General features: G+C 42.2%; 3 protein-coding genes across 4 annotated transcripts; 1 reads left to right on the top strand and 2 right to left on the bottom strand.

Moving 5' to 3' along the window:
* Positions 1–5,118: 5,118 nt before the first annotated feature.
* LOC117751247 (adhesion G-protein coupled receptor G2-like) lies at positions 5,119–7,202 on the bottom strand. The gene is made up of 4 exons (XM_034562954.1): positions 7,165–7,202; positions 6,819–7,087; positions 6,020–6,125; positions 5,119–5,506 (listed from the first exon to the last, which is right to left on the bottom strand). Exons 2-4 carry the CDS (start codon positions 7,075–7,077, stop codon positions 5,119–5,121), a joined length of 753 nt encoding a protein of 250 aa, XP_034418845.1. The 5' UTR covers positions 7,078–7,087; positions 7,165–7,202.
* Positions 7,203–8,302: 1,100 nt separating this feature from the next.
* On the top strand, positions 8,303–14,177 carry LOC117727489 (BTB/POZ domain-containing protein 1-like). 2 transcript variants are annotated; one of them, XM_034527840.1, is made up of 8 exons: positions 8,303–8,945; positions 10,023–10,179; positions 11,501–11,606; positions 11,682–11,879; positions 12,110–12,239; positions 12,340–12,427; positions 13,063–13,209; positions 13,344–14,177. In XM_034527840.1, exons 1-8 carry the CDS (start codon positions 8,524–8,526, stop codon positions 13,500–13,502), a joined length of 1,407 nt encoding a protein of 468 aa, XP_034383731.1. In that variant the 5' UTR covers positions 8,303–8,523; the 3' UTR covers positions 13,503–14,177. The 2 variants fall into 2 exon arrangements, with proteins under 2 accessions (XP_034383731.1, XP_034383723.1); XM_034527832.1 differs by having other exon boundaries at positions 8,309–8,945; positions 12,047–12,239.
* Positions 14,178–19,735: 5,558 nt separating this feature from the next.
* LOC117728589 (RNA guanine-N7 methyltransferase activating subunit-like) lies at positions 19,736–21,751 on the bottom strand. Its single transcript, XM_034529281.1, has 3 exons — positions 21,621–21,751; positions 21,252–21,416; positions 19,736–20,621 (listed from the first exon to the last, which is right to left on the bottom strand). The coding sequence occupies exons 2-3, from the start codon at positions 21,413–21,415 to the stop codon at positions 20,414–20,416; spliced, it is 372 nt and encodes a 123-aa protein (XP_034385172.1). The 5' UTR covers position 21,416; positions 21,621–21,751; the 3' UTR covers positions 19,736–20,413.
* Position 21,752: the final 1 nt, after the last annotated feature.

Genomic DNA, 21,752 nt, shown 5'->3' with positions numbered 1-21,752 from the left:
AATTTAATTTTGATTTTACATTTTTAAATTTGAATTATGTTGGGACAACCGGATCACCCGGAGAAAACACCCAACTGAAGCATGGAATATGCAAACTCCACACCTCACAGGAAAGCTATAGAGAAAGGTCGTGGCCGGGACTTTTCTCTAGCGTGTTTATTGTCTAGCTCGCCTGAAGAATTGAAGGAATCTTTTCCTAAAAGACAGTCTTTCAGGCCTTTGAACTCTTATCTCCTCAAGGGTGCGTTTAATTTCGCTCATGTCCTGGAGGAGATGGCTCTTTTCTTCTTGCCACTGGAGCTGTTGACTGTTGGATTCAGTCAGTGTCTCGGTCAGTGCAGCCTGTAGTTGATTGCTCAACTCTCTTTGGTGAGCCAGGTTCATTTCTGCGTCTTCCTGGCACTTCTTTAGCAATTGAAGGGTCTGGGCCAGGTTCATTTCAGCCTCCCTCTGGCTCTCCTTTTGTACCTGAAGGGCCTCCTCCAACTGCTTTATTTTGTTGCCGGTCACAGTTTCAGAGACTTTTTTTAACGATATTTGAAGCTCTAGGTCAGTGATCTCTTTCATGTGCTTGAGACGAGATTCCTTCTGGAGAGCCTCATTTAGTTTGGCCTTCTCTTCTAAAATGTCCTTTTGACTTCTTAGATTTGCATTTGGATGTTCGAAGGTGAGCAGGATGTTGCCTCCTCCTGCCTTCTCTTTAACGTCCTTTATGGGTTCTGGGACCTCTTCCTCTTCCTCTTCCTCTTCGTCTTCGTCTTCCTCTTCATGATTGTTGTTGTGCATTCCTGTGTAATGGCGAGGTATGCTTTTTCGTTCTTTAAAACCGGTCCGCGCGGTTAGAGGTTTACTACAGTTCAAAAAATCGTCGAGTACATTTAATACCATCCTTTCAATTGGATCGTCTTCTTGCAAGAAGTTGCGCGGTTTCCCATTTGGATAAGATTCGAAAAAGGAGGGATATTTAGTATATTTTTCCTCGTCTATCTTCTCCTCAAGGTCCATTATGGGTTCTGTGACCTTCAATTGAACCGGCTCAGGTGCAGCAGCAGTCTCCTTCACCTTATTCATGCCTTTCTTGCTGTCGTCGTTATTTATTTTCTCCATTTGAAAACGTATAACTTTCTGTGTTCTCTGTGTTTTCCACGTGTCTTTTGTAAGGACAGTGTTCTCTGTGATGCAGGAAAGTATTCTGGAAAGTAGTGACTGAAAGCTGTAAGGTTTCAAAATGATACCGCCTGTTATAGTTTCAGTACAGGGGGAATGTGATGTCACATCAAAGCCAAAGAATGTGATGTCACATCGAAGCCAAAGAATGTGACGTCACATCGAAGCCACAGAATGTGATGTCACATCGAAGCCAAAGAATGTGAAGTCACATCGAAGCCACAGACTCTGAGGTCACATGCAGAAACAAAGCATTCTATTGGCTCGCTCTCGCTCACTCACGCGGTCTCTCTCGCTCTCTCTCGCGCGCGCGCGCTCGCGTTCTCTCTCTCTCGTGCTCGCGCTCTCTTACACAAGCATTTTGAAACTGTCTTTATGAGATCGTAAAACAACTGGCAGTGATCAAATCATTATATCTACAGGAGTTCATTCATAATTCCAGAGGCGGTCATGCCCCACGTCTCCCTCTCTACTGCGCATGCTCTAAGAGGCCATCGCTCATGCAGGTGTTTGGTGAGAGGCTGATTAGACCCAGAAGGTCATTGCTGGGTCAACCCACCGTAATGTTTTGGAGCACCATTTGTTCAGCATTTGTGTAGCATTCGAAACAGGTGCAATAATAATTTAAAATCAAATTAACTGAATTTTAGATTTTCTAATATTACTTTCAGTGTGAATACAAACCCTCAAATATAAATTATATTATTCTAATAAAGCAATAATGCACATTGACTATTTTAGCCGCCGTTTATCACCATGTCGACCTTGCTGCTGCATAAATAGTTCATCACTCGAGCTGTTAAAAAGAACACACAGGAAGTCATCTCCAGCTTGACGCGGAGCCGTTTGGGCACGTGCGGCGCTGCTGTGCGTAGAGGTGCACTCAGCCTCCAGGTAGACAGGAGGTCGGTGAAAGGTTTCCCTCGGAGTGACTCATCTATGATTGATTTGATAAGTGTCCGCTGGAGATGAGCGCAACTCTGAGCCTATTAAAGGATTTAATTTGTTGGTTTTCCTGTGTCAAACATCGTAAATAACAAACACTTGGAGGATGCGTTGTTGCTGACCCTGCAGACCTGCATCCTCCGGCTGCTGGCGGTGACTCGCATACGGTCTCCGCGCTGAGGTAAAAAGAATACTGCTTTATTGAGTTATTCTGCTCTTCTATGGCACGTTTGTGAACCTCTATTAAATCGGCTGCGTGTTTTCAAGAAAGTATTGCTGCACACGGCTCTACAGAACATCTCATCTCCGACATTGTCACCCACACTTCATCCTCGGTCATGTAATCCGGCATCCGCGGATCCTCTATCATGTGATCCGGCATCCGCAGATCCTCTATCATGTGATCCGGCATCCGCAGATCCTCTATCATGTGATCCGGCATCCGCGGATCCTCTATCATGTGAGCCGGCATCCGCTGATCCTCGGTCATGTAATCCGGCATCCGCAGATCCTCGGTCATGTGATCCGGCATCCGCAGATCCTCGGTCATGTGATCCGGCATCCGCAGATCCTCTATCATGTAATCCGGCATCCGCTGATCCTCGGTCATGTAATCCGGCATCCGCAGATCCTCGGTCATGTAATCCGGCATCCGCAGATCCTCTATCATGTAATCCGGCATCCGCAGATCCTCGGTCATGTAATCCGGCATCCGCTGATCCTTGGTCATGTAATCCGGCATCCGCTGATCCTTGGTCATGTAATCCGGCATCCGCGGATAACATATGACATTACACTACTGTAAAGTCAGCTCAATTTCAATGATGATATTCATAATTTCACAGATGCAGATGCCGTGTATATACAAATGACACTGGTATATTGTTTTTAACTTCCATACATATTATTGATGTCATTATTTAATAGGCTTGTTTACATATTATTTGTACAACTTGTTTCTTGACTATTGATTCTGTTTGTATTTACACTTGATAGGAACTATTTTTACGTCCTATGTTGTGCTGGGACGCATTTAGTTGCGACCAGCTCTTGAAGACACGTCCAGCGGTAGAAGTTTTGTACTCCGCTAAAAGATTTAAGGTAAAGAAGTTAAAGTGACAACGAAGTGGAACCATTTCCCTCTCGGTTGTGTGCAGCCAGCGAGGTTCGTTCTTTATGTTCATGTTTCGTTGCGCATATTTACGTGCAAACTGTTTTTGTGTAATGTGAACGCCAACTTATTTTGTGTATGTTGACATGTATTTATACAGTTCGACGGTGGATTGATGGCGGTGGTGTTGACTTAAGTATTCCGAGACGAATAAATCCATCAGGAACTGAAGAACTTAGGTGTCGTGTAATTCCTGGAGGGAGTGATATTGTTCACGAGGACGCCTGCTATGTCCATGTCTATTTACATGATATTTTACTGTACAGTCTTTGAGAAAACTGAAGACAAAGTTAGGTAACAAGAAATAATGATATTCATAATTTCACGATATTGTCACTTTATTTAAAGCAGATCCTTTAAAAAAAAAAAAGACACTAGATTGTTGTTCACGAGGACCTCTGCAATGTCTGGTTATTTCCATGAGAGTTTACTGTACAGTTTGAGAAAATCAAAGGCAAAGGAAAATTATATTTTCCCAATATTTTTAATTTTTTTAAAGCAGATCCTTAAAGGTGTATATACAAATGACACTGGTGTGTTGTCCATGAGAACCTCTGCTATGTCTGGTTATTTCCATGAGATTTTACTGTTCAGTTGTTGAGAAGAAGGCAAAGTCAGCTAAAAAGAAATAATGATATTCATCATTTCCTAATATTCAAACTTGTTATGAAACATGGCCAAATAGCGCACCACACATTGACAAATCAATGTCTTGCAATATATATAATAAGTAAGTCTTTTAAATCCCTCCAGTTGATCCAGAATGCTGCAGCTCGTGTAATCAAAAAAACTAAGAAAAGAGATCACATGACTCCTGTATTAGCTGCTCTGCACTGGCTCCCTGTAAAATCAAGAATCACATTTAAAATTCTCCTCCTCACCTACTGCAGCATCATATCTTAAGGAGCGTGTAGTACCATATTGCCCCATTGCTACTTGTGTGTGGGGCTACTAATTTGTAATTTGTACAAAATAAATTGAATTGAATTAAATAAAGGCTTTAATAAGTTTTTCTAAACAATTCAAAGCAATGCATAATGATTTTGAGGACTGTAAACCACTCGCAAATTTCAAAATGCGACCGCTTCTCTATTCTGATGTATTTAGATTTTATTTAGAAACACATTAAGAAAAAAAGCTTTATTTAAATCAGTATATTTATGTGAGGGAGTTACAGAAAAAAATGTTTACATCAAAAGTTATGTTATGTACAATTCTGGGTATTTATTTCATACTTTTTATTCCTTGATATGAACGTCTCTCAGGCTCAAGAACTGAGTTATTTGTCAAATATTTTTACTCAGCTTCAATGACAACATGAAAAACAAAATGGTTTGATGAATAAAGTTGTGTGATTTAAAATCTATGAGTTCATGTGTTTTCATGTCCCATCTTTGTCCAGGCTGTCCATGTGCTGTCTTCTTTGTTTACCTTTTTTTCTTTTCTTATGCTTCCACTGGTTACCACATGTTTGATTGCTATGAATTGGGGCAATTCCTCATGCAAAAGTCTACAAGGGGCTCAAAATGTCTGCGACTGAGCCCTCAACCATGATCGATGATTTGACCACGGGACAGAATTAAACCCTCACGGACAAAGTCCGAGAGTCCGTGAGTGAGAAGATTGGGACCGGGCCTTGGATCGACAGCAGTCTAATCATATTTGACTCCTGAAGTCTTCACAGCGGTGGAAGTCAGTGTCTCCTCCATGTCTCTTGTCCTCTGCTTCTTGACTGACAGACAGATCCACAGGAAAATAAAGAAACCTTAGACAAAGAGACGCATTAACACCATGAGTAGAGGTACAAGAGAAGATATCTGGCGAGGACACACCTGTCAACACGGTATCAGGTGGAAGAACATTTGAACAGAGAGGAGCAGAACGGACAGCAGACCTTGTGTGGAGTTGAGGATGCAGAAGAGGTAGAGGATGGTGTAATTGACGTATCCTGAGCCCAGGAATGCCAGGCCCCAGGTGATCCCCATCAGGCAGGTGAGACCCATCACGATGAGGCTGCTCCTGCAGCTCTCGCCGAACTTCATGGGGTCCCCCTGGGTCGCTCCCTCGGCCCCTGCGCCGGGCCTCGAGCTGCTCCTGAACACCTGCTTCATCTTGCAGATGTTCGAGGCCACCGCTATCAGTATGCCAGTGTTGAAGATGAATATGAGGGTGAAATACACCAGGTTCAAGGAGTAGAAGAAGGAGTCATCCGTGATCCAGCAGCTGTGGGACAGACGGTGGACCGTCAGAATATAGTTTCACTGATGATGCAGTACAGCGCATATGAACAAATAAAATAACATGATCTGAAATGCTACAATTCTTCTTCTTTTTTTTCATGAAATTGAAAACAGTCTTTGATACTATTTATGACTAGTCTGTGTTCGTACAGTTGTTGATCGATTATGTTTTCTATGTGATATACAGGAGATGATTATGATGTGTTTGTCATGCAGCACAATCGAGTCCATAAACATGCATATAGAAATTAGCACAAATGTGATAAACGACGTGTGAAAATGACAAAGGAAAGGACAAAATGAGCAAACACGGTGTGAGCATACAAAGTGCACAAATTATGGATTGTGGATATTCTTCATTTTGGGACGGGTTTGGATTGTTATACATTACATTTCATTTAGCTGACGCTTTTGTCCAAAGCGATTTACTATAAGTTATTATAGTTGGAATGTATTATTTCCGTCAGCTTGCCAGCAGCAGGTAGTAATCACTTACATGGCGTTGGTTTGGTTGGTATCAGCCACGCTCATTTGTGTGAGTCCATAAAACTGTTTAAAGTCCTTCACTCCCAAAGAGACCGCCACGATGATGCCAGGGATCCCTGAGAATCACACAAACACACGCCAAGGCTTAACGCGGTGCTAATTCATGCGTTGGGGTGGAAGCTGTGTTTAAAGGCACAATCTGCTCCTGATGGCCTTTTTGTGCGCACGCAGTTTGATGGCAAACAAACAAAAACACACATGAAGGAGGCAGCTCAACAGCCGGAGAGCGTGTTTTGGTCTGAGCAAAGTCTCTTTGGATGCTCTTACTTCTGTCCAAAGGAGCAGTGAGATGATCATCGTCACGAGCCGTTCAGTGTTTGCACACTCAAAGTTCCAACGGTCGTGTTTCAAGCAGATTAATTCAACATATGGTTTGGCGTTTGGTGATGTTTGGACAAACCCAGGGCCCGGCACGGGATTGGAACGAGTCTGAACTTCGCCATGAAACACGACCTCCGAGTTCTTTTATTGATTTGATAAACTATTTCTGATAAATAGTCTGATTTGTGTTGCGCTTGGCTCATTTTATTTATTTAATATTTGCATTTGAAGCGCCCTCTAGCGGTCGACACCTTCAAGGGTGTGTTTCAGGGACATGTCCTGCACGTTTGGCTCTCTATGCTGAGCCACATCCTTCTGAAGTTCATCGGCTAAACATCTGGAAAAGGAAATGAGATGTGGAGAAGCTTCTGCTGAGTAAAACTGGCGTCGTTAGTAAAACGCAGTGTCGGCGCTCTTGCAGCACTGACCCCATCCAGCGAGGGACAGTTTGACCAGGTAGTGTTTGAAGTAGGTGTGGACCACCTTTATCAGCAGCAGATAGAGGTGAAGGGCCTCTATGGCCATCCAGGTGAAACAGCTGAGCAGGGAGTAATGCATGGCGGCCGCGACAAACACACACACCCAGGCGGGCTCCACCGTGGCCCCCCACTCGCTCAGCAGGAAGGTGGTATTGAGCAGGAACAAGGCCCCGCTCAGAGATACGTGGATGGAGATGGAGAAATCCATTCTCTGGTTTCTGAGGAAGAGATGGGAGGAGAACGAGTCACTGGCAGGCCCTCGGACACCTGCTGAGCAACATGCACGTGGACCTACCGACTGAAGACAAATATTACGAGGGACAACGCGGTGAAGAACGCAGACAGGCCGCATCCTCATGTAAGAGCACACATACATATAACTGAAAACAGATAGATACGTATACATGTTTCACTTGTATGCATGTAAGCATTTCATATGTATGTGTATATGACACAGAAGTATATATGTATGCGTGTGTGTTTCTCATATGTATGCGTAAGAGTATTTACAGAGTATGTATGTATGTATGTATAAGTGTTTCAGTAGTGAGTGTACAAGCGTTTCAATAGTGAATGTATGAGTGTTTCATTAGTATGTGTGTAAGTGTTTCAGTAGTGAGTGTACAAGTGTTTCAATAGTGAATGTACGAGTGTTTCATTAGTATGTGTGTAAGTGTTTCAGTAGTGCGTGTGAGAGTGTCTCAATAGTTATGGCCTAAACGGCCCCTCATACAGCTCTGTCATGTCTTTCTCCCTTTCACTCTCTCTCTCTCTCGCTTTCTGTGTGTGTGTGTGTGTGTGTGTATGTGCGTGTGTGTGTGTGTGTGTGTGTGTGTGTGTGTGTGTGTGTACGTTTTGTGAGAGTAGCGAGAGAGGGAGAGAGAGAGATAAAGAGAGATGTTCACATCACAATGACAGAGAATGATTTTAGTGTATATTGCAGCTTTATTCAATAGACGAGCTAGCGTTATTAGCTGAATAACTCAAATGTAGTGGTCGATTGGAAATAGAACATTTAAAAGTATACAAATAAATGTATGAATGTATTTGTTTATAAATGTATATATGTACATTTATGGATACCAATGATATATAAGTAAATATATATTAATATGCTTGTCATCTGATTTATAAATATTTGTAATATAATAAACCCCTGAATAAAAAACAGGATTCATATGATAATTGCTGATTTAAATATGTTTAATTGTATACATATTCCTGACGTAATTTTTTATTGGGGCAACATTGTCTTTTAACAAATGCTAATTTACTAACAAAAACAAACGTTGCTTTAACAGCAACTGTATATTTGTAATATATCACATCAACATAGCTCGAATATTTTAGTTCAGTCATCTTTTTATATATTGGCCTTTTTGCTTATTTTCTTGTCCCTTCATGATTGTTTTGTTGCTCTTGAACCGACTAATAAAGTTGTGTTGTTTTGAAGGAAGTGCGTCTGCGTCATTTCTGGAGGAACGCAACAAGCTAGCAGATAACGTTAGCTAGCTCCACATCAAAGGATGATGGCGTCCGCCGCGATGGATACCACGTAAATAAGAACCGACGCACACACGGTCCGGTCGGTGTATTCTCCGGTGACATTAACGGGGCTTTCTACACAGTCAATAGAAATTAGAAACGTGTCGTTATGGCGACCGGGAGCGGCGGCGGCGGCGGCTTAGCGTCAAACCATGACGGTCAGGAGGCAGCAGCGTTCAACTCGGTTCAGTCTGGAGTCGGAGCGGTGCTCTCCAACGTGCCAGCCTCCGGTTCTGCCCGGTCCGCCTCCCCGCCCGCCCTCGGCCTTCACCGGGAGCCCATGTACAACTGGCAGGCGACGAAGAGCTCCCTGAAGGAGCGCTTCGCCTTCCTCTTCAACAACGAGCTGCTCAGCGATGTCCGGTTCATCGTGGGGAAGGGCAGACAGGCCCAGAGGATACCGGCCCACAAATTCGTCCTGGCCGCCGGCAGTGCCGTGTTTGATGCCATGTTCAACGGTGGGATGGCCACGACCTCGACTGAAATAGAGCTGCCGGATGTGGAGCCCGCAGCCTTCCTCGCCCTGCTCAGGTAGGACAGGTGACCACCGGGCACCAAGTTAAAGCCCACTGGGTCATTGATCTGTCCGTCTAGCAACATGCAGCTCCAGCTAGGTGTACGGGAGGATCTGGGCCCTGAGAAAGTCATTGTACTGCACACTGGGAAAAGCCAGTCTAACTCTCAGATCAGTAGCCCTGTCACACACATTGCCAAGTATAGTAGACTGTAGAGACATGGGTCCATGTCAAAGATCTCTCTGTGCACAGTCAGGTTCAGACTACCAGAAGTTCTAGAAACTGAAGAGAACATGTTTTGTTATGGGATTTAGGTGAGAGATGAAGTGCATTAACTGTTTAATTGCTCAAAGACCGTAAAGTGTGATCAGTTCTTCCTTTGGATGAATAGTAATAAAGACACTTGAGCTGTGTTTTTATGATGGGTACCGTTTTAGACGGGAGACGGAGCTCTTTGTTTGCAATGTAGTGTTGTTCATGTCAAATGTATCACCACAGCAGTGTTTTTATTTTTGTTGTGTCTTTTAAGTGCATGTGTGCTGGGTATTTGTAGGTGTGTGCCCCTGTACACCTTAACAGAATAGTAATCACACCTGCTTTGTTGAGCTGGGTATTTTGCTTTTATAGATGCCTTTTTACTTTATGAAATGAAAACTTGTTTGTTCTACAAATCCGCTTTTTCCATTTGATTAAGTTAATATTTACAACATTTAAGACCTCAAATGTTGCAAAAAACAGCTGCTGTACCAGAGTATCCCACCCATCCCCAAAAAAAGAAAATGCAGTCTAAAATCAGGTTCTGTCTGATAAGAGAAAAAGTAAACATTAAGACTATACATTTGACACTTGATGCCGTCTTTTGGATAGTTTTTCAATTCTGTGCCACGCGGATAGATTTCTGCTGCAAGCAGAGAAGTAGTGAGGTTTGTTACTGAGACGTAATGCTTTTGACGAACACTATCTGGTTGGACACCATCTACGAACTGCAAATGCATTTCTAGTTGAATGTGATAGATTTCCTGAATTCTTCGGTGGGTAACAACATGAATGCCTGACCGTGACCATTGTTCTGCTGCCCGTTTCCTCTCCACAGGTTCTTGTATTCGGACGAGGTCCACATTGGTCCTGAGACTGTGATGACGACTCTGTATACGGCAAAGAAGTACGCGGTCCCTGCTCTGGAGAGCCACTGTGTGGAGTTCCTCACCAAGCACCTCAGAGCCGACAACGCGTTCATGCTCCTCACTCAGGTTATTGTCACAGCTACTGTCTAGTACATGCTTGACGCCTACCCTCTCTGGCATTAACCTTTGGTTTGACACCTTGAATTTCCATCTATCAAGATTACAAAATTCCCATTATCTCCCTAGCCCCATACATATTCAGGTATTACACACAGACATATTCATTACATTTCATTTAGCTGACGCTTTTATCCAAAGCGACTTACATTCATACACTGTAGACACAGCTACGCAAATCAGGGTCAAGTGCCTTGCTCAAGGACGTATCGACTAGGGCCGTAAGCTAACCACTCACATGCTAACCACTGACCCATAGTCTCCCCACAGTAATATTCAATATTACACACAGACATATTCAGATATTTTACAATTTTCCTGTGCTGAGGTTTGGAGTTATTTGTCTCTGAGATTTATTGTGAGGTGATCAAAAGTGACATTTGACAGTCTTGACATGTCTTTCCAGAAATGGTGGTATCAGCTGGGACATTACTTCTGGATCCACGCATTGCTGTTGAGCTTTGCTACTATTTTGATGCTTTGAGCAGCACAAGTTAATTCCCTGTTAACCTCCAATTTTATGGGAGTGGCAGCAGAAACTTCTTGGTCAGAAACCACCAGGAGAAAGTGAGAAAATATGTTCACAGTATTTTATGTGAATTCACCCTTTGAGACACACAAAATAAATACGAATCTTAAAGCAGATGGTTTTAATAATGTTGTGATCAGATTTTTACAGCTGTCTCCTGGGGCCAAATAGGAAATCATGTAATAACAATTCCATCCCATCTGCTGGAAACTATCAGACAGCGGCCCTTCCAGTGGAGGATGAAGCCATTTTTCTTTCTGTGTATCCCCACAGGACCATCTTGCAGCCATCAATGGTTGAGTTTTTATGACATTAGCTTGTGCTATTTTTGGTTCATGCTGCCATTTTGTTTGGGTTAAGCATTTTGTCTGACGCTGGCTGCTCGCCGTCAAGCCGCATGCTCAGCTGCTTATCAAAAACCACTCCTTTTTTATTATTTTCCAACACAAAGAGCAACAGACACGCATCTCCAGCAGTGTACTCTTCGTTACCAGTGCCATCGCTCGATTAATCATTTTAAGTTAAGTTTTGAGTGATTATTTTGGCCAAAAAGCTTAATCTATCAGACTTGAATATTGGATTTCCTAAATCAGGTGGTGTTAGAATCGGCTTTTGGTTAGTCTCACACAATATTTAGTATAAAAAGGAGACCGATTTTTAAAAATCCTTTGGTGCATGAAAATAAATGACCAGTATCTACTAATAGATACTAATGTGGCTTATTTTGTGCTTTGATTACAGGCAAGGTTATTTGACGAGCCTCAATTTGCCAGTCTGTGCTTGGACACCATAGACAAAAGCACTGCGGATGCAATAAACGCAGAGGGTTTTACAGATATTGACCTTGGTATGTGAGTCTTCTTGACAAAATGTTTTTCTCTCCTTGTTTGGATGTAAACTGACGACTACTCTGTACGCATAGACACCTTATGTGCAGTGCTACAAAGGGACACTCTCAGCATCAGGGAGAACCGCTTGTTCGGGGCGGTGGTACGCTGGGCAGAGGCCGAGTGTTACAGACAACAGCTTCCCCCGACCTCTGAGAACAAACAGAAGGTTCTGGGCAAAGCCCTCCCGCTCATTCGCTTCCCGCTCATGACCGTGGAGGAGTTTGCTGCAGGTAAGCGCACCAAAAGTATATCATTTGTTCCTCTTCCTGCAATGGTACTTTGTTTTGTTTTTTTCCTTCATTCTGACCATTTCAGCCAAACATTTTCATCAAGTTCCTGATGTGTCCATACAGCTCAAACCACAGAAACCAGCTTGATATTCTTTCTTGTGCAACAGGGCCTGCCCAGTCTGGAATATTGTTCGATCGGGAGGTGGTAAATCTGTTTTTACACTTTACAGTAAACCCCAAACCACGGGTCGACTACATCGACAGGCCCCGCTGCTGCCTCAGGGGGGAGGAGTGCAGCATTAATAGGTTCCAGCAGGTTGAGAGTCGATGGGGGTACAGTGGTACCAGCGACAGAATCAGGTGAGATGACCAACATCGGTGGTCAGTTGTTAATCTAAAGTTACTTATTTTTTTCTTTTGTCTAATTTTTCTTTTTCCATCTGCCTTTCTCCTTCTGCAGATTCAATGTTAATAAAAGAATATCCATAGTGGGTTTTGGCCTGTATGGTTCAATACATGGACCCACAGACTATCAGGTCAACATACAGGTAACTTCTGCCATCAAGGCATAATGATCTTATGTGAAGTGCTGCGTATTCTTCTTTCATATTAGTATCGATGCATTACACCAGTTCTTTATTTTTTTATTTTTTTACATTGTCTTCACACAAGCATCAATGCAAAAAACCAAAAAGTCGGAGGATCCATTTCACATCAGTGCCACTACTTGACCGTCTTTGTTACGTTTTGTTCCTTTCAAGGCTGTGTAGTGAACCCACTTCCCCGCTTCCTGTATGTTTTGTAATTCCTCTCCAGTTAGAGGTTTGCTAGAATTCACACAGCTAATGTGTACTACCTCGGAGAACGAGTGTTTCCAGTTGTGACAAGGCTTGTATCAGCATAACATTCTGATCTGCAGAGAACACTGCTGATAAAGAAATCCCTGCCTCTTTTACAGCGCATCTTTCCCTGCCTAATTTGTTAAACTCATTGTAAATGTACAAACATAACCCTCTTTCAATAGAAAGCCCAAAATGTCACAGTATTTGCCAGATGTGAAAATAGCGGAATGTTTTGTGGATATTACATTGTTTTGGTCACAGCCAGTTGCCAGCTGCGTGTTTTAACATTTGAAGCTTTCTTACTGTTGTTCCTCCACTCACGACATAGTTCTGTTCTGCAGATCTTAGAGAGCGACAAGCGCATTACACTGGGGCAGAACGACACAGGCTTCAACTGTGACGGCACAGCAAACACGTTCAGAGTGATGTTCAAAGAGCCTGTGGAAATCCTACCCAATGTCAGCTACACTGCATGTGCCACCTTAAAGGTCAGTCTGAACTCGCTGTATTTCAAATGTGTACTACTGCATAAATAGACATGATGTTTTTTTCTGTTTGTTTGTTTTTAACCCACCTGATTAGGGTTAACATAATATCTGCGTTTTCATGTTTACACCCCCAGGGCCCAGACTCTCATTATGGCACAAAGGGGTTAAAGAAAGTGACCCAGGAATCAGCGACGGGGACCAAGACAACGTTTTTGTTTTTTAGCTCACCAGGAAACAACAACGGTACATCAGTGGAGGATGGGCAGATCCCAGAGATAATCTACTACATCTAGACTTAACACTGTCATGCTGGTACACTAAACCAGGGAGACCTCAGACTGCTGCGAAGACTAGACTGCTGGAGATAAATGTAGTGCCTCAGAACCCCTTGGAATATAGAATGTGTGTGTTTGAGAGAGAGAGAGAGTGTGTGTGTGTGTGTGTGTGTGTGTGTGTCTGTCTGTCTGTCTGTCTGTCTGTCAATACAATAATGGCGTATGGACATGATTAAGAATGTGGAAACAAGCGGAGTTGTGTGTACAAACAAGCTTTTGGGGCATAAATTGTATCATCAGTTGTAAATACTATAATGCTGGTGTCTCATCTGTGTGTTGTTGTCAGTAGGCTGTCACTGCAGGGTTTTTTAATCCTCCACAAGTGAAACTAGAGAGACAGCTACCATGTGTTGGTTGGCGCCATTTCATTCTATTTTCTCCGTTTTTGCTGTCGCATTTACTGAAAGTATAATATTTGCATATTTTTTATTGTGCACTGTTTATCAGTTATTCAGCAGGTGTCTTCAAGTACTTTGTTTTTGCATTGTATTAAGGATGCTGTAATTTATGACTTCATGTTTGCCTAGCACTACATTAAAATGTAAAAAGGAATTACTCCAAGACTTTTATGGTGAAATAAACGAACACAATTTTATTTTTTAGCTTTTTGCCATTAAAATGTTGTAAAATTGTGTCCTTCGATAGACTCTGCATAAAGTTGGTCTTTGATTAATGTACCATTCCTCTTTCTGTCACTAGGGGGTGCCAGATGCTCCAGACCGCCAGCTATCAAACCCTAAACATGGTCATGACCGAGTAGGAGGGATTTATCCAATCTGAGGGGGCTGTGATAAGATCAAGGGGATAGGAAGGTCAAAACATATACTAAACAAATATAAAATCAGCCTCCACCAGCCTTTAGTTATTAATATGTAACAAGAGGCAGAAAGTAACTGGGTGAACTGAGTCGCAGACAAACGCAGGGATGGAGGAAGTAGCATTTGATCTACTTTAATATCAAAAGCACTGGTTCAAGTTGGGCTTGACTGTTATAGCTGGCCGAGGTGGAGTTTATTTAGACTTCAAGTCACGTAGTTTAGTTCAGTGGTTCCCAAAGGGTCACAAGATAAATGTAAGATGATTAATTCTAATTAAGAAAAAAAACTTCTACAAAACTGCATTTCTTTCTGAAACAATGAATAATTTTACTTCCTAAACAGTTATTAAACAGTCATTTAGAGGGAAAATATATCTGTAACTAGTTCCATCTGAAACATGACAAGAGGCTTGACATGGATTTATTGTTATCTTTTATTAACGTGTTTTATTTAAAATATGAATCTGAACGGTAACTAGCTGGACAATACATGAAGTTGAGTAAATGTTATGTCTCTTTTTACACATATACAATTGCGTGGAAAAAGTCAAGCACAAGTACCTCAACACTATTGAAGTGCAGTACTAAATAAAAAGTACTTTCCACCATTGGAAATGCATAATGTGAAGAGAAGATGCAGCTAATTAGCCAGTATGAACTACATATCTTTATATTCTACTCAATTAAAGATGTTAAAAAGAAAAGCATACTGTCCCTCAAATAAGACTATAACTACTATAAGAAAATAGAAAACATAATTTTAGACTCAATAATGCCATATTATTTCTTATTTGATGTGCTCTGTTCTGCGGGCAACAATTACATAAATTAGTCCACTGAACCACACGTCTAAAGCCCATGCAGTGCTCTTACATTTCATAACCATACATTCATGTGAGTGGGCTTTGATGAGGAGAGTGATCCACGGAGGCTGTCAGGTGAGTCACCGGGACCTGAGAGCTTTTCCCAGCTGACTGCCCACTTAGACTGCCTTCATAATAGAAGAACAAAACAACATGAAAATCGGCTTGAGACAGGTTTTCACCACCCACCAGACACACACAACGCTCTAGGAACCAGGTGGACAATACAGTTCCCAACTCACACCTGTGGTATGTAAACAACAACAAAAAAGCCAGATTCATGAGAGCTCCTGGTTATCAGAGGGAAGTTTCCTGAGGAATTAACGAGGCAAACGTGAATCTTATGGGGTAAAACTCAACTGCTTCTTACAGCTAATAGATTACAAATCCATCACAATGAAGTGTGGTTTTCTCTCTTGGAACATTCAGGTTTGTGTTTGATTATGTGGTTGTGTGTTGAAAAACCACTAGAGAATAATATAGATGATAATTTGATCGTGAGAAAGCCAGAGCCAAACGAATGAGTAAATATGTGTCATATTACAGCAATAAGTGAACAGATGTAGGCTGCAGCTCATTACGCCCACCTTTCTCACAATTCAAAGAACGTTTATGGAACGCCCACACTGTCCACACAATGCATAAGGAGGGAGTCATGCATAAAAGAACATATGTTTCCACATTTATTACATGTAATCATACTCTCACCACAACATCCACCTGCAGGGATGAGTGAGTGTGTGTGTGTGTGTGTGTGTGTGCATACATGTCCAGTGGGTGGGAGTTAAGCAATCTGTATTGCAATGATAACTGTAACTAATGAAGTATGATGGATCGTATGTACCTGGTAGACATAAATGAAATACACGACAGATCATATCTTGTGTATTATTATACAATTTACATAATATTTCCTAAATGGTAATTAATCATATTGTTGTATCTGTCGCCATTAGCGCTCCTTTGAAAAATTATAATTTTGTATTTATTTTCCTCTGAGGTCGTAAGAGATTATTTCCAGATCTGTTGTCTATTTCGTAGTTGTTGAAGTTACTTATCTATTTTCATTTATTTTATTTTATACCTTTGGATCCCGTTTACGCTTGGATTATTTATAACAAAAATAAGTCATTCAAGAACAAAATACAAATATTATGACGAGATAAATCCAAATAATGAGATACTGAGTCACGTGTCTTACTTCAGACTGAGTAAAGTCAGTTTAAGTTGAGAAGGTACGATCAGGTGGTTTAGTTGCCACGCTGAGACTCCATGGCCAGCAACACCAATCTTATTCCTCCAATGACCTATTTTGAGGCAGTAGTTTCAAATAGGAAAGGATCATTAGTTCTATTCCCTGAGAGCGTGTGCCTGTGCCCTTTGAGCGTGACCTCTATTAACACATTACAATGTCAGCGTCCAGCGGTGGACCGATGCGGTGCTCTGCAGGGGGGCGATGCTCGTCACCCTGAAGTCTATTGCAGTCTGAAGAATGGAAACCACATTTACATTTAACACACTGCTAAATATAAGAATGGGGGGGGGGGAAATCTATACATATTTGACAGTCACATTTCTTACCTTACATAATGTGGCAGTATTCACAGTGGTAAAGGCAAAGTACATTTACACTTAGGTACAATTTGACTTAGGTACATCTTCTGCTAATATTTACCCCATTACGTTTATTGAGGAGCTAAAGTTCTTATACTTCCCACACTAAAAGTATATATTACAGAAATATTATCAACTTGTAAAATACTATATAATATTGATAAAGATGAAACCCCTGCTCGTGAAAATAGAAATGTCTCGTGTCTCTGAGCTGCTAGCAGCTCCGCCGAAGACAGATGTGTCCGCTAAACACATGGAGTCATTTAAATAACTGTTTAAGACCCAAGAGTGTCTAAAGGTTTATTACAGATTTGTGTAGCAGAACTTTGTTGTTTCTTATTTCCTCCCCCATTAGTCATCCAGCATCTTGTGGCCCTTTTGAAGGGGCCTGACCACTGGACTTAACTACCTCTAAATAAAGTAGTTAAATCTATTACGGATACTTTCATTTATTTATACTTTAAGCATATTTTTATGGAAAATATTTGTACTTTTACTTCCACTTGCTATACAGTATTAGTACTGCTTCCTGGGGAGATTCAATCAGACTAACGAGCCTCCCTTGGCAGCTGCATGATGAACTCAGAGAGCACGCAGTTGGACGAGCAGGGGACAAGATGCCGTCAAAACGGATCTGCAGCAGCAATGATGTGCGCTAAGTGCGAGTATCAGCGCGTGCTCTCTATCTGCACGTGTGCGTCCACGTGACGGCGTGCAATCGTGAACAGATCTGCTGTACGCTACAAAACGGGGGGGGGGGGGGTTGTTTCTACGGAGAGCCGCCTGCGCAATTCTCACGCGTCACATGACCACTCCCCACTGTCTGCTGGGGGTTGGCTGGCCCGGGCCGTCCTTTGCCCCACGCGCTCTCCAACACCAGATGTAGGTCGCCGAGTGCTGCAGGGGCTGGGGGGACGTGGTGTGTGCGTGTGTGTGTGTGTGTTGGTGGGGAGGTTGTGGTGCTTTGTGTGCACACGTGTATGTCTGCATGCACTTACAAAAGGGGGCAGATAGAGTGATGATTGTAGTGGATGAGTTCGTCATCAAGGACATTGGCCCCCAGCGCTCTGTCCCCATTGCTGTCACATCGCATCGTCCCAAACGGGCCACATGAAGCCTGACAGCCCGGCAGACTCTCGTCCCTCCCGGTGCTCTCTTTCTATTGTTCTCTGTCGCTGACGTTCTCCAAGCCTCACTTTGCAATAATAGCTTATTACTATAATTAAAATGCATGACTGTGATTATAGGGGCCGATGAAAGCAAGTCGTGGAATGAAGCCCTTGATTGAAAAACAATGTTGGTGATTGGTGTTGTTGTTGTTGCAATAATAACTAAATGCAATCCAAAATGCTGTATTAACAAGATGGGCTTACTTCTCTGTGGCACCCTATAAAGGACCAAATGAGCATGTTGACCCCCTTGGATTAGTTTTGGTGAATTTTACACAGGAACCAGAACCAATTAGCACTAAACACAAAGTGTGGCTGAGATTACATGATTACTCAAAAAGAGTAAAATAGAAAAATTAAACGTTTGACTTGATGAATAAAGTGGTTATGATTCATTCTGTGGGAAAATTGAATGTCTGTCATTTTGTATATTTACATTTTTACAATAAATCAAAAAGTCTAAATGCAACACGCTGTTCCTTTAACTGGCCCTTAAGGAATACTTATACTAGTTTGAGAAATACACATTCTCTCCAGATAGTGACTGTGCCCAGTTAAGAAATAATATGGCCCATAAAACCACATCATTTAAAGATTAAACAGAGGAGATATGACACGTTAATTAGTGAGCTTTATAGGTGTTGATATGCTCATTTGATTTCCTTTAGATAGACACAGACTAGCCCCCATTTACAGTATGTATGCTAGCCTGACGAGCTGCAGCCTTACATACAAAGAGATGTCCAATAAAATTGTTCCACATATTTATTTCCTGGACATTTGTTTTCCATCTTTTTACACAGCAACACAGTTGCATTTTGATATTTCTTTGCCAATGAATCCGTTTCACTTTTAACGTCTCTGTCTAGCAAATCTCCGCTCTGTGAAGTCGCAGCAATCTGGAGTGAAGTCCCTCTAATCTAAACTGATTACAGTGGTGGTGGCAGCCTTCCTCAGTCTGAGCCAGTTATAGCACACTTACACACACTTCCTCCCTAACCTCCTCCCTCCCTCGTCACAGCTGATTGCACTGCTGAAGTCCAAATGAACGGTTAACCCTGTCTTCACCACAGCCATTAATGCTGAATGGCATTCAGGCAGTGATAAAACAATGCAGAGTGGGTCTGCATTGTGTTGTGGATCAGTGGAGTCGACCAATGTGACCAAAGTCCCCATTTGTTACTTAATTTAAGGACTTGAGACACACGAGCACCGACATCTTTAGGCAATGATGCATGTAGCAATAATGCATTAATGATGCATATAAATATTTCAGTTGCTTTTTAGTGTGTGAACTATTGGTCCGGGGCTTGTGGCGAGCCATTTATGGTGAATGCCACTTTCCTTTTACATGCAGAGTAGTAGTTCAGGCCATTTGTTTTGATGTGCCATCCATGAGCCTAACATTTAAAGGCCGGGACTGGTGACGTGTGACAGAGGGCAATAACATCGTCTAGGTAAGAAGATACATTGACGTAAAGTAGTTCAAGACTTGGAGAGGGTGCAACGAGACCATCGCAAGAGAAGGTTGTCTGAACACGCTTTAGAAATAAAAGTGACTGGACTTGAGTGCGTGCATCGTACCAGCTCACCAGTGGTATGAAATACCTGGATGACACCGGTCAGGTTATTCTCTTCGATTCTCTTCGCACTTGGACATTTAATCTTAACTCTCACTTCTAAGACGGACATGTTAAACATTGAACCCCATGAAACAAAAAATACTAATTAAGAAAATACATGTTTAATGAAAACAGTTCATCAGTATCCTGAAATAATGGGACACAGAAAAATAAAGCTGCATTACAAACAGATTTAGTCTGATTTACAGTCTGCAACAGTACTGTATAATTTACAATACTACAATGTCAAAGCATGTATAGATGTATAGCCGCAAAACCATTTGAACACAAAGCAACTCTCACTTATAATGTAGCAATCAAATATTAAGAACAGACCATATATCTGAAATATTAAATAAGAAATAGATGCTTCATTGTTAATGAGTTTCAGTATTGAAATCTGCAAGTATGTCCTTGTTATCATTCACAAAAATGGAGTAAACAGATTTAATGGGATTACAGGCAGTACACAGGAATATGGGAAAGAAAAAGACTGTTGAGGTATGGAAACGGTAAGTGGAAATCAAACAGGATGTGTACTCTTCTGCCGAAAATAAAAAATAATCTGCAGTACGTATTTGCATTTTCAAGTCAGACAATAACTCTGCATTTAACAATTAATTTAAAAAAGATCCACACCATTTCAATGATTGCTTAGAAGACTGTGGCAATGACAGTCACAAACAAACAAATTGTTAAACATTACCACATAATGGTATTGCAATGACAGTTGTAAGACTGAATACTATAAACACTGACAACACCTGAGAGTTTAGAGTAGAGATCAGTAGCGGTCATATTGTGGTCTCTGATAAGAGTTATGCCCTTGGTTGTAGCTTGGAGGGCCCGATTGATGACCACTTCCATGCCCCGAGTACCTGTCTTGGTCCCGCTCCCGGTCCCTGTCTCGGCCCCGGTCATTCCCTCGCCAACCCCGGTCTCCCCCCCAACCTCGACCTCCTCCCCAACCTCGGCCTCGACGGTCCTGGTGCCTAGATGGAGACCAATAGAAAAGAACAATTAAGCTCTGGGAACAGGTTCCCGACACCTGCATCAGATGGTACAAGACAGCAGGAAACTCAGTTACACATCTACATGGCCAACATATCTGCGGCGTAAATCCAGCTGTGCCCACCAAGTTTACTGAATGTCTTTAGGACACCCGATTGCACCATAACATGATAATTAAGAAATCAGGTTAGAGGACAAAGAAAATATGTGGCAATCACTAGAGAAAGAGCATTTTTGAAAGGAAAGACCTAAGAGTTGGTCTGAACAAATTACGAGTGTAGTGTTGAATAGGTAAAAAGATAAAGCAATGGCTATTATGGCTACATTTATACTAATAAGTTAATGTCCGTCACAATAGCTAGACCTGTGTTAAAACAGTTATATATGGGCTCCTTTGGTTCTGGTGGAGCTTTTGTTAAAACTGTAAATGCACACGGTCAGACAACCACACAGGTTGTAACATGAAGCCAGAGGATAGTCAGATGTATTTTGGAACAGAAAAACTAAAGTATACAAGTAACTGGGCACTAAACCCAACTAGGCACCACATGTGTAGATCACAGATTATGAAGTAGCCGTCTCGGCCCAGTTTGAGAGCTAAAGGTAATTACCTGTCCCTGCCTCTGTTTCCCCCTCCACGACTCCTCCAGTCCTCGACGATGGGTGGGGGGTCCGCTGGACGGTTCACGTACTGTTGATATTCTTTATCGTCCGATGAAAATCTGTGGGCGAACATCTCCTCGTGGCTCTGCTGGTTTTCCGTGGTCTCGGCCATACTGCAACGACAGGAGAAACGCCACAGAAAGCACTGAATATCACAACACCGCTAATGACGCGGTTAGCATCAAGTTTTAATCCAAGGTGTACTGACGTGTTTTGGATAATCCCTTAAACGGAACAATAACAATTAGCTCGCGTTAACTACAGATTATCACGGCACAAAAATCACAATATAAGCATTTTAACACTAGAAAACACACCTTCACGCGACTCGATCGTTGCTTGCGTTGCTCCGAACTAACATGTCCGGAAGCAACTTATTGTCCTGGTACGTCGCTGAAACGCTTCCCCCAAAAGAGAGGTTTACATTTGAATGGTTCCGCGCGCGCCTG

The sequence above is a fragment of the Cyclopterus lumpus genome, chromosome 3 (genome assembly GCF_009769545.1).
Source record: "Cyclopterus lumpus isolate fCycLum1 chromosome 3, fCycLum1.pri, whole genome shotgun sequence".
Lineage (NCBI taxonomy): Eukaryota > Metazoa > Chordata > Actinopteri > Perciformes > Cyclopteridae > Cyclopterus > Cyclopterus lumpus.
The sequence above is the reverse complement of the archived record's forward strand: the minus strand, read 5'-3'. Positions and strand labels throughout refer to the sequence as shown.

Excerpts from the sequence above, each read along its gene's own strand:
- LOC117751247 (XM_034562954.1), bottom strand. The coding sequence starts at position 7,077 with ATGGATTTCTCCATCTCCATCCACGTATCTCTGAGCGGGGCCTTGTTC. Across the intron at positions 6,126-6,818 it reads ACTGTCCCTCGCTGGATGGG|GGATCCCTGGCATCATCGTG; the intron begins GTCAGTGCTGCA and ends TGTGATTCTCAG. Across the intron at positions 5,507-6,019 it reads ACCAACCAAACCAACGCCAT|CTGCTGGATCACGGATGACT; the intron begins GTAAGTGATTAC and ends TCTGTCCCACAG.
- LOC117727489 (XM_034527832.1), top strand. The coding sequence starts at position 8,524 with ATGGCGACCGGGAGCGGCGGCGGCGGCGGCTTAGCGTCAAACCATGAC. Across the intron at positions 8,946-10,022 it reads GCCTTCCTCGCCCTGCTCAG|GTTCTTGTATTCGGACGAGG; the intron begins GTAGGACAGGTG and ends TCCTCTCCACAG. Across the intron at positions 13,210-13,343 it reads CTGCATGTGCCACCTTAAAG|GGCCCAGACTCTCATTATGG; the intron begins GTCAGTCTGAAC and ends TTACACCCCCAG.
- LOC117728589 (XM_034529281.1), bottom strand. The coding sequence starts at position 21,415 with ATGGCCGAGACCACGGAAAACCAGCAGAGCCACGAGGAGATGTTCGCC. Across the intron at positions 20,622-21,251 it reads GGAAACAGAGGCAGGGACAG|GCACCAGGACCGTCGAGGCC; the intron begins GTAATTACCTTT and ends GTCTCCATCTAG.